The following is a 12,208-nucleotide window of genomic DNA, read 5'->3' on the forward strand; positions in this document are numbered from 1 at the left end:
AGGGCGGGGCCGTGAAAGTATGCCACTGACCTTTGGAAAATGTGACCACACCGTGTCTGACATCACTGCAGAATGACTTTCACTTTGGCTGACACGAAGTAGCATCTTCTTTTGGACAACCAGATCTCTGCCAATACTGCTCCCTCTGAGATTATTTTATTCAGCAACACCATTGGCTCTTTTTTCATTTACTGTACGGAAATGAAAAACTAACCTAGGCAGTAATTAGAAACAAATACAGCATTTTATTGAGTCCTGAAGATATTAGAAGGGGACTTGATACATTTATTTAAAACACAGAATGGTACTGACAAAGCCAGCCCAATGGACTACTTGAGGTTTAACAACCAAACAGTATACAAGTGTAATCACACAGGAATTCGATTTAACGAAGCTTTAATTAGAAAGCATCCTCTGTAAAAAACAGCAGGTGGTGTCCAGAACAAATTCAAGCAGCTTTAAACCAGCTAAGTTATACCTCACTATTTGGGCTTTTCGGGAATTTAAATTCTTGGATCAATGAGCCACTATTTTCTAAACAAGCAAGAGGAACCAAACCCTTTTAATGGTCTGCCTGTACTGCTTAATTGTTGCCACATTTAACACTCTTTACAAGACTTGCTATCCTAATGTTGAATGTTCACCAAGCCATACTGGTACTTTCTGGGGCTCAACTGTCCTTGCCAACATCCCAGACTTTCACAGCCAGCCTACCTACTGCATTTTTTAAACAAATGAAGAACTCCATATACTGTAATGAAATGAGTGTTGAGAAAATCTGACTACACTTTCACTCAAGCAGATAGTCTTGAAAATGTGGTATAAACCAAGGGTTTCCACATACAAGTAAGTTACATAACTATTACATTTTCCTTAAATGTTAGCTGACAGAATATCACACTTAAGAAATTTCAGGCTGTTTTAAAATGGCTAGATGGGCCCAATGCCCTCCTTTCCTTTGTAGTTTTGTAATCCACTTTCTGAAAGCAAAGTACATACTAGCACAAGCAAAATAAAAAGATATTTGGAAGGAATATCCTGTCACAGTGTTTTCTGGAGAAACCTTACAAAGATTTAACCTACAGTAATAAACTATTTTATAAACTATTTTATAAACTGCGAGATGGCAAAGGAGGTCTGGGCAGCTTTCAATAAGTTCACCTATCACACAATTGATAATCATCGTTATTTAAAAGACAGTCGGACTGTTCAATTCCTATTCTGTGAACCCAAACTAAAATAACATTTCTCAGAAGAAAAAATATAAGCCCACAAAACCCATTTAATAATACACAGCTGAAGAACAGTTCTGCAGTTCATTATAGGGATGTAGTGACTAAGTGTTTAGGCAGGGCTATTACCAGTGATTTTGAGTCTCTTAAATCAGAGGGTATGCCAGTGTTCTGAATTCCTCTGAAAAGTACATAAACATAATAAGTTTATAGCCCCTAACACTGAATCACACATACCTCAGCAATGACACGGAAAACCAGCAGCTAGGAAAAGTACAATGAAAACACACATGTAGTTTGTTTCAACATGTAACCGTTTCCTTCTAAACTACTGCACTGACAAGACATGACTTTCCACACACTGCTATAAGACAATAATGCCACCCAAAAGCACTTAATAATAATAACTGCTTTATTCAATATAGAGGGTTGTGGGGGAGCTGGACACAAGGCACCCTGGACACCACACAAGCCCATCACAGGGTATACAAAGACACAAACACGCACAAACTCAAACCAGGGACAATTTTCCCTGAAGCAAATTAATCTACCAGCATGTGGGAGGAAACCAGAGCACCTGGAGAAAACCCACCCAAACACGGAGAGAACATACAAACACCATGCAGACAGCAACCCAGGAACTGAACCCAGGACCCCAGCACTGTGGCAGCAATGCTAACCACTGCGACACTGTGCCATGCTTAACAATAAATCGAAGTACAGATGTGCTTAGAGATCACAGCCTTTAATACCTAGAGAGAACAGTACATAGGCACTTCCACTTACCTTCAAATAGTTAACTACAGCAATCTGATAAGCAATCAGCTTTCACAGTTACTGAATTATGACCTCAACTGCTTCAGAACTCAACTGTCTAACAACTCATAGTCTCCAGAAAAGCGTAATCATTTCATCAGAAGTAAGGGACGTGTATTTCACATACCTCTCAAGCTGTATCAGGTTCATTAGAACCAAATCTCTAGAAAACAACAAACCTGCATTCAGAGAAAAGTCATGTTTTTTCTTACTGCTCGTCCACATCTGACAGTTCATATATATTACGTGCTGTGGGTGATTATCATGCCAACGCATTTACAAAAGAAATTAGTGCAAAGAGTGTTGGGCTGCAGTGCTCCCCATAGGTAAGAACAAATCGCATAATTTTCCAGGAACAAAGTTACTATTTAACCTGACCCAGAAAAAAGGCAAGAGATGAGTGTAAAGAAATTCTAGTATTGCTAATTTGTGACCAGGGTTAAAAATGAAAATGCCTTTTATCCAAAATCTATAGCTTCCTCGCTTGGTGGCATAAAAGCTTTCAGGTATGGTCTCATCAACCACTGAGGGCTACCAAATTATCCTCTTTCGTTGTTCTCTTCTAATCATCTAGCAACTAATCTTTAAAATAAACACAGAAGATCTAACACAGTAGACCCCCTTCCCAGCACAGTTCCTTCATTTGCACCAAGAAAAGCTTTGTTTTGTGGGTCCACAAAACCCCCTATTCATTCTTGTTTTTTTTCCCCACTCAGGATTGTGGCTGTTGTGTACAGAGACAACAAAGACAGGGAGCAGCAAAAGCATGTGATGAAGTTGGTAATGCGTTCATTTGACTTTTACCACCCAAGCCCTCCTAGACCTGCCAAAAAAAACAAGGCCATTATCAGAACACTTTATCAGCAGATTCCAACTCTTCAGAATCATTGAAGGCAACGAGTATGTATTTTGCCACTCTTGGTGGCTTTGACTCTGGACTTCTATAAAAAACGGCGAACAGGAGGCCTCACCAGCTGTTTACTGGAATAAAGCTTGTTTCACTAGAAAGGAAAACAGCAAGGGCCTTATTCTAAAAAAAAATACCTTTGGTGACTTCATGCCCATTGGAGCTGTTGGCTTCAATATATCAGTTATTTCCAGTTACACTTTCTAAGGAAACTTGGGAAACAATGTGAAAGTCTATGGAGGCAGAAAAAAAAAACAATGCAGTATGTGTCAAAAGACCCTTAAAAAAACAATCAATTTTTAACATGCCTTGAATATTTAGAATAGTTTCTTTACACTAGCTTCTGTATTCTTTTGGGATCTGATGTTTACAATGTTATGATGTAGACCTGTGGCATGAACCACTGTTTCCAAAACAAAAAACATCAGAAAGACACAAAGAATAAAATAATGCCTAACAATCCTTATTTGTTTTTCCATCAAAGGCAGGTGTTTACATCTGAAGGTAAACTCAGACTGAAGCTCATTCTTTTAATGATTCTGACCTGTTGAGGATCCAGAAAATAAACACTAAGAGAGTAGACTCATTTCACGAAACCATTTCATCCGGATTCAATAGTCTAAGAACAAATGTGAATGCTGAAAGGCACAGGTGTCCAATGTCATTCCAAAACATTTGGCATACAAAAAATATTTGTCATGCACATTCTAATGATTTATTCCAATCTTTGCTACATGTACCAAGTATTAAATTCATTGGAAATGCTGGAAACCTCCATGCTGAACAACAAATGATCACAAATTCTGTCCAAAAATCACAGTGCCAGCACAAGTTCATTCTTTAATACCTCCAAAAAAATTTTAACACTGTCTCTAATGTTTCCAAATATGTCTACAAAGTTATCTCCGAAAATATAAACATTTAATAGAATTTCTGTTATATGTGCATTAGGCCTCTTTGTGAAATAAAGCCACCTCCATCCTCCACCCCACTTTAAATGCTACAAAAAAAAACAATTTTACTTCATCTGTCAATAAAAGGACAAGAACTAAAATTGCAGTACAACTGGCTGTTATTTTATGACAGCACTGCTATCCTAAGGAAAACAAAAACCTTTGAAACAGAAAGTCCAAGGAAAAAAAGAAACCTTCCTTCAAACTCATACGCACAAAGTATTTTTCAGAGCAGTCTAAGCTTTCTGCCAGGAACATGAGTAGATAATACTATAAGAGCTCCTGGGCCCTATTACGACAAGGCAACTGCTGTGCCAAAAGAGCAAGTTCACAGCCGCACAGCAACTCAGCAACACAGTTTCAGGCCTGGCACTGATGTGCCAAGAGAAAACCCTTTCAGCCCTACTTTAGAAGGAAAAGAAGGATTAGTAAACATTGCCTGCTTAGTTCATAATCTGGCATTTCTTTGTTTGCAGTATATATTAACCATCTCCTTCCACATGTGTATTTAAATATGTATGGCCATAACAGGATTCCTCTGGTCGTGAATAACACCTTCTAAACAGAACAGCCTATAGAACATAAAAACCTAAGGCCCAACTTAACAAACGTTTAACTAGGTAAATTTCAATAGCATTTGTGCACTTTCATGATGGATTTGCTACATTTTTACTGTCATTTCCCATATTTCAACAAGTTTTTCTTTTAAAAACACCATCATTTTAAACAAGATTAGCTGTTAAAACCTTAGAAATAAAAAAAAACTACAGTAACTCTTCAGTAGGACTAAACAAAAGTGCAGAAATACCATGGTACAAGTAGCAAAGTAAATGCTCACAAGGGGGTGCTACTTTCAGTGCAAGGTTCTTCTGATTGCAGTCGATGTGCTGCACATACTGTCTCTGTCATCATCTTCATTGACTTGCAACAAATTCCAGAATGGTTCTAATATTTTTATGGCACTGATCACTTTTATCGCTATTATTATAACATCAAAGGTGTTCCAAAGTTTCTGAACAGAGTTTTGGCTTCATTTGACATTCTTGACATCCGAAGATGGGCACAAGATAAAAATAATAAATTATAAGTTTTAAAAACTGTGGCTAAAACATTATCATAGAAGGTTTATTTGATCATTTGACATCTCTGCTTGTCTTGGAAGTGACGTAATGACATAAAAACAGAAACCATGAACAGAAACTGGTGGTTAGATTTATAAAATACACATGCTCGGGCTAAATGAGACTTAGCCATGAATAACATGTCTGGATTCAGTGCCACGGCCCACCACATCACTTTTTCCAGAGGCTAAATTAAAGTAGCAGGCTAATTCCCTGCTACTTGCAGGGAAATTCCAGAATAGGAAGTGCCACGCTTTCGATTTCCATGCCCAAAGGTGCCACTTGAAACCTATCCAATAAAGTTCTTAGTACAGGCTGGAAAGCTGAATTTGGCTTCAATAAAACCTAAATGAACTGCCCTTAAACAATCACGTGTTTCTTAAAAAATCCTATCGGTTCGGAGCCAGTTAAAAATTGCAATTGTGTCGAAATGCTAAAACTGAACAGGCGGAGAATGGCACCCGTTGCTAGCTCACCTGTTTAGGGTCATCATAGTACACACCGATTGAAGAAAGCTTCGGGCCGATGCTGCAGCTTTCGGTGAAGAGAGATCCGCACTCCTTATACGGACCCTGTTTGAATTTGTAGGCAATGGTGATATTCCTGATCGGGGGAGATCCAGTCCGGACGATGATTTCCGTTAACAGTCCCGAATACAGCACATACCCCAGAATAGTGAGCAACAGACCCAGTAACAGAAAGCCAATCGGCGCCAGCAATACCAGATCAGACATGATCATCAATAAGATCAATCGGAGGCACAAGGATTGTGTTGTTGTTGTTTTTGCTCGTTTTTACGTCTTACAAAACAAGGCAATACACCTGTCCCCGTTGGCTCTTGGGGTGACGCTGTCAAGCTCTGATTAAATCTACCTTTCCACAAGTAAGCAATGATCAAAGTACATAAACCCGTCGGATTCTACTGGTGCGTCCTTTAACCCGGTCTTAAACAACAGCTAGGACCTGTATTTTTTTTTGCATTCAAGTGCCGTGTAATTATTACATCCGTTAACGTGGACACAAGAATTTTTCCAAAAGCAGGACGCAAAGGGTAGCTGCACCGCTTATTTCCCTAAACACAGCGACATGCCATACAGCTTCCTGCATACACCAAGTTCCACTTCGCTCAAGGGGGGTTGTACGAAATACAAAAATCTCTTAAGCGATCGTTCTGTGCCGCAAACAGAAAGCTATAACACTTTGCTAAAAGTATAATACATTAGACGTAAAGCACGAAGAAAAAAAATACCAAAAATAACCTTTTTTTCTCCTCCACCTTTAGTGAATATTGGTACCGACCAGCTTAGAGCTGAAGCTGTCCCATCAACATCCTTTGAAAGGAAGGTACTAGGTAAGAAGACGAAGACTCGGTGTTACAAGGTGGAGATTAGATTTCCTAGTTAAAGACAGCAGTTGCCATTTTACATACGTGTCCCAGGTTGATAAACTATGCCTTTTTGTTCAGCAGGAACGGCTGAGCCTTCCCCAAAATCACTAAATCACAGACAGACTTCCTGCTGCTGTCACATCCTCAGCTAAGTCAGCATTATCTAGTGCGCTGTAGTGTCAGAGCACAAAAGCCGATAGATCTTACCGTTTCAAACACGGCCGAGTTCATAAATTGTATAGTTATTCCCTTTGATCTTGAGCGTGTTTACATTTTCATTTTATCTTTCGTTTTAAAGTAAGATTTCTTTCTGAATAAAAAGGTTCTTCCATTCCAGGACTTCTAAAAACTTAAAATGTTTATCGACCCAACAATATTTTTGGAGAGAACCAATACAAATTAAAATGACAAGGGTACCATCTTCGCCCAAAATTATGTCTTTATAGATATTATACTTCAAGCAGGATATCACATCTATGTATTGAACAGATAATTTATATTTGGAACAATAACTTTTTAAGTGCTGTACAAAACATTCATACAACAGTGTACAAGCCACAAAGACCATTTTAAACTGAGTTAACATTCACATAAAACTAATATTTTTCCCCAAAACTATATAAACCGTTTTCTTTTGAATAACATGTTATTTAACAAGCTTTAAATGTGCAATGTTTTTATTTATAACTCAACAATGTCAAAGTTACAAAATAAAAATGACCTGCATGAATGTATACTACATTAGAAACCTCACATACAGTATTTTTTTCAGAGAACTTTACTGTGAAAATCTAGGTTATATCAAAAGATTCCATCTTGTTCAGCTTTGCAAATCATCCTAATACAAATACTTCAATATGGATCCCCAACTCTGTTTTCCAGGAGTAATTTTCACTCCGTCTTCCATTTCCCAAGTGGCTATTTGCCTAAACAAAATTAAATTAAAATCCTTCCGACTCCATATTTAGAATTTAAACATTTCTACAAATTCAGCAGCACATTACTACAATATGTTGTGAAGAAGGGTCTTTTTAAAGAAGAGCTCATGGATGAAATGAGCTCGAGATTAAGATTAAGTACAGGTTACATCTAGATACTGCCAGTGGAGTGGGTGTAAACAAAGATAGAAATGAATGTTTCCATCTGAAGTCTAATTAAGATGAATTTAAGTAAACTAGTATAAGCCTGTTTACACTAGTTTAATAGAGCAGTGACTGGTCTGAACACAGTCTCTTTATCCACTTCAATAAAAAGTCAAAACAGTGTTCGTTCTTCTGTGACCACTGCTAAATTCTTAACTTTCGTTGTATATCTGTGTAAAACCGTTTGGACTCATCATCCATAGCTGCACCACTTATGATGATGAATAGCTTTAGCAGAATGAGTATGTCACTAGCAGTAGACTACAACGCTGTCTGGAGCGCTGGTAGAGTTGTGAGGCTGGAGGAGGCCATACAGACACCATAGGACCAGACCACGCTGACAGCAGCTCTAAGGGACCTTGCTAAATCCTGTGGCCCTCTCTCCACCAGGGGGCGTCTAATCCGAGTCATCGGTACTTTCGTCATTCTCCTGCCCGCTCTTCCTAGCTTCAGAGTCGCTCCTCACCTCCTGTTTAAGAGGAGAAAAAACACACTGTAAACCAAGGATGAAGCGGGGACCTCAAAAGATGAAATTCTCCATGAGACACACAGACAGGGAAAGAGCCTGGGGTCAGAGCGCAGGGTCTGCCATTGTATGGCGCCCCTGGAGCAGTTGGGGTTAAGGGCCCTGCTCAGGGGCCCAACGGAGTAGGATTCCTCTGCCGGCTGCGGGATTTGAACTGGCAACCTTCCAGCCACAGGCACAGATCCTTAGCTACAGATCCACCGCTCCACCATAAATTTTTAACCTAATTTAGCTTTTTGACCCCCTTTATTACTAATATTAATATAACAAATAACCTGTCCACATTCTACTTGTTCTTAAAAAATAAAGTCAGCACATTCAGTGTATTAACCAACCCAGAATTCTACTGGCTGGATCTCACTATTTAAACATTGCAACTGCCTAAAGGGCATTTTGGATCATTGGACACCTTGTGAGCAAAGAGAAGATGAAGCAGCAAACGAGTGTTAGTGGGGAAAAAAAAACAGGCAATTTAATGAAAAGTAGGACTTTATGAAACTGGTTTTTAATTAAATTTGCTTTTGACACAATAGTAGAAAATTGTGTTATATAATCTGATTACTGTTCTTGTGATAAAAGCAAGAAAGTGATACACCTTAATTTACTATGGAGTGAAAGTATCCAGACAGAGCTCACAGTGACCTGGAAGAAGCTCATCGAGTCCTAACAGTAGATACATCTAAATTCATGTGACAGATAACACACACACAAACTTTACTTTGTCATTATTTATTAAACAAAAATAATCAGGCAGGATTCAGAAAAAGTAAGTGCACCCTTACTGCTTGCTTCAAGGTAACTGGAACATGTGCTCATGATTAAATGATAATCAGGAAGATCTTCCACCTGTGTATAAAAATCTGAACCTTTGGCAGTTTGGTCTGAAGTGTTCAGGTTTGTGGTAACACATCTCACCTAAGTAAAAAAGAGATATCTGCGATGGTCTCAGAGAAGGAATCATTGCTGCTCATCAGTCTGGGAAGGGTTATAAAGCCTATATGAAGTCAATCATTCCACAGTTAGAAAAAATTGTACAGATAGAGAAAGTTCAAGGAGTGCACGTCCCAGCAAATTCGCCCCGAGTTCAGACCACATGATGCTCCTAGAGATCACAAAGAACTCAAGAGCTACATCCAGGGATCTACAGGCCTCTGTCAATACAGTAAGCATTAGAGTTCAAGAGAACCATCAGGAGAAAACTGAACAAGAATGGCTATCATGGAAGGGAAGCCAGGAGAAAACCCCTTCTCTCCAAAGAGAACATTGCTGCAAGGCTTAGGTTTGCAAAACAGCGCCTGAATGATAAGCATTTCATTGCACTTGTGCACTTGACAATAAACTGAACTGAACCACAAGACTTCTGGAACAACGCCCTCTGGACAGATAAGAGCAAAAAGGAGTTGTTTGGCCATAATGCATGAACCTCATTCCAACCATCAAGCATGTGATGATATGGGCCTGCTTTGCAGCCACAGGACCTGGATGCCTCACAATCATTGAGTCCACCACTATTCTTCCCTATACCAGTGCAATTTAGAGGAAAATGTGACACAATCAGTCCAACAAGTTAGCCACAAGTGGATCATGCAACAGCGCGATCCAAAACACGTCAGTAAATCTACAACTGAATGGATGAAAAAGAAAAGAATCAGGATTCTGGAATGGTCCAGTTAAAAGTCCAGACCTCAACCCCATTGAGATGCTGTGACAGGACCTTAAGAGAGCTGTGCATAAACAGATGCACTTAAATATATCCAATCTGAAGCAGTATTGTAAAGGGGGAATTGGCCAGAATCCCTCCCAAGTGAGGAGAGATACTGATAGATTCTTACAGGAAATGTTTACTTCACGTTATTGCTGCTAAAGAGGGGACCGCATGTAACTAAATCATGGGGTGCTCCTACTTTTTCACACAAAGCTACTAAATGTAGCCTGATTTTTTTGTTTAATAAATAAAAATGACAAAGTAAAGTTACCTGTCACTTAAGGTTAGATTTATCTACTGTTAGGACTTGAGGACTAAATGAAAGTCAGATATGTCTTAATCTGTAAAACCATAAATCCGTAAAGGGGTATATTTTTTTTTACATGACTGCAAAATTTCATGAAGTTTTAGAATTAGTTAAATGGGTAAAAGCCTGGAAATGAAAGTTCACTTTCAGAAATTAATAACGGCAAAGCTGTGACTCCTCCACCAAGTGTGGAATCAGATCGGATAAAATACGGACATTTTTAGAGAAAGGAGGGAACCTTTCATAATACTGTTACTTACATATTGGCAATATAAAGGACGATGGAGCATTATTTAGGAGGCTGACTTTTTTAAGAAAACAAAATGTATACAATTTGAAGAGATAAGTATGATCTTGTGAATTGTCTTACCAGGTATTCAATTCCAATTTTATACAGTGCCTTGCGAAAGTATTCGGCCCCCTTGAACTTTTCAACCTTTTGCCACATTTCAGGCTTCAAACATAAAGATATAAATTTTTTATTTTATGTGAAGAATCACCAACAAGTGGGACACAATTGTGAAGTGGAACGAAATCTATTGGATTTTTGAAACTTTTTTAACTAATAAAAAAATGAAAAGTGGGGCGTGCAAAATTATTCGGCCCCTTTACTTTCAGTGCAGCAAACTCACTCCAGAAGTTCAGCGAGGATCTCTGAATGATCCAATATTGTCCTAAATGACTGATGGTGATAAATAGAATCCACCTGTGTGTAATCAAGTCTCTGTATAAATGCACCTGCTCTGTGATAGTCTCAAGGTTCTGTTGAAAGCGCAGAGAGCATCATGAAGACCAAGGAACACACCAGGCAGGTCCGTAATACTGTTGTGGAGAAGTTTAAAGCCGGATTTGGATACAAAAAGATTTCCCAAGCTTCAAACATCCCAAGGAGCACTGTGCAAGCGATCATCTTGAAATGGAAGGAGTATCAGACCACTGCAAATCTACCAAGACCTGGCCGTCCCTCTAAACTTTCAGCTCAGACAAGGAGAAGACTGATCAGAGATGCAGCCAAGAGGCCCATGATCACTCTGGATGAACTGCAGAGAACTACAGCTGAGGTGGGAGAGTCTGTCCATAGGACAACAATCAGTCTTACACTGCACAAATCTGGCCTTTATGGAAGAGTGGCAAGAAGAAAGCCATTTCTCAAAGATATCCATAAAAAGTCTCGTCTAAAGTTTGCCACAAGCCACCTGGGAGACACCCCAAACATGTGGAAGAAGGTGCTCTGGTCAGATGAAACCAAAATCGAACTTTTTGGCCACAATGCAAAACGATATGTTTGGCGTAAAAGCAACACAGCTCATCACCCTCAACACACCATCCCCACTGTCAAACATGGTGGTGGCAGCATCATGGTTTGGGCCTGCTTTTCTTCAGCAGGGACAGGGAAGATGGTTAAAATTGAGGGGAAGATGGATGCAGCCAAATACAGGACCATTCTGGATGAAAACCTGTTGGAGTCTGCAAAAGACCTGAAACTGGGACGGAGATTTATCTTCCAACAAGACAATGATCCCAAACATACAGCAAAATCTACAAAGGAATGGTTCACAAATAAACGTATCCAGGTGTTTGAATGGCCAAGTCAAAGTCCAGACCTGAATCCAATCGAGAATCTGTGGAAAGAGCTGAAAACTGCTGTTCACAAACGCTCTCCATCCAACCTCACTGAGCTCGAGCTGTTTTGCAAGGAAGAATGGGCAAGAATTTCAGTCTCTCGATGTGCAAAACTGATAGAGACATACCCCAAGCGACTTGCAGCTGTAATCGCAGCAAAAGGTGGCTCTACAAAGTATTAACGCAAGGGGGCCGAATAATTTTGCACGCCCCACTTTTCATTTTTTTATTAGTTAAAAAAGTTTCAAAAATCCAATAGATTTCGTTCCACTTCACAATTGTGTCCCACTTGTTGGTGATTCTTCACATAAAATAAAAAATTTATATCTTTATGTTTGAAGCCTGAAATGTGGCAAAAGGTTGAAAAGTTCAAGGGGGCCGAATACTTTCGCAAGGCACTGTATATATAGAAATTTACTTCACATCTTGGGTGCTTGATAAAGTATGTGTGTACCTCATTGAAAAGACCCTGGCAAAGCACGTAATAAT

General features: G+C 39.2%; 2 protein-coding genes across 3 annotated transcripts in view; both read right to left on the reverse strand.

Moving 5' to 3' along the window:
• The window catches only part of LOC102696702 (testis expressed 264, ER-phagy receptor), a 145,510-nt gene extending 138,961 nt beyond the window's left edge, over positions 1–6,549 (reverse strand). The window contains exon 1 of one of the 2 annotated variants that reach the window (XM_015347378.2): positions 5,506–6,549. In XM_015347378.2, coding sequence (XP_015202864.2) covers positions 5,506–5,769 — 264 coding nt within the window. In that variant the 5' untranslated portion in view covers positions 5,770–6,549. The remainder of the gene's footprint in view (positions 1–5,505) is intronic. The other variant, XM_006630701.3, reaches the window with a different exon arrangement.
• Positions 6,550–6,849: 300 nt separating this feature from the next.
• fancd2 (FA complementation group D2) overlaps positions 6,850–12,208 on the reverse strand; it is a 37,414-nt gene continuing 32,055 nt past the window's right edge. Inside the window, exon 44 of the mRNA XM_015347306.2 lies at positions 6,850–8,027. Coding sequence (XP_015202792.2) covers positions 7,956–8,027 — 72 coding nt within the window. The 3' untranslated portion in view covers positions 6,850–7,955. The remainder of the gene's footprint in view (positions 8,028–12,208) is intronic.

The sequence above is a fragment of the Lepisosteus oculatus genome, chromosome 4, assembly GCF_040954835.1.
Source record: "Lepisosteus oculatus isolate fLepOcu1 chromosome 4, fLepOcu1.hap2, whole genome shotgun sequence".
Classification (NCBI taxonomy): Eukaryota; Metazoa; Chordata; class Actinopteri; order Semionotiformes; family Lepisosteidae; genus Lepisosteus; species Lepisosteus oculatus.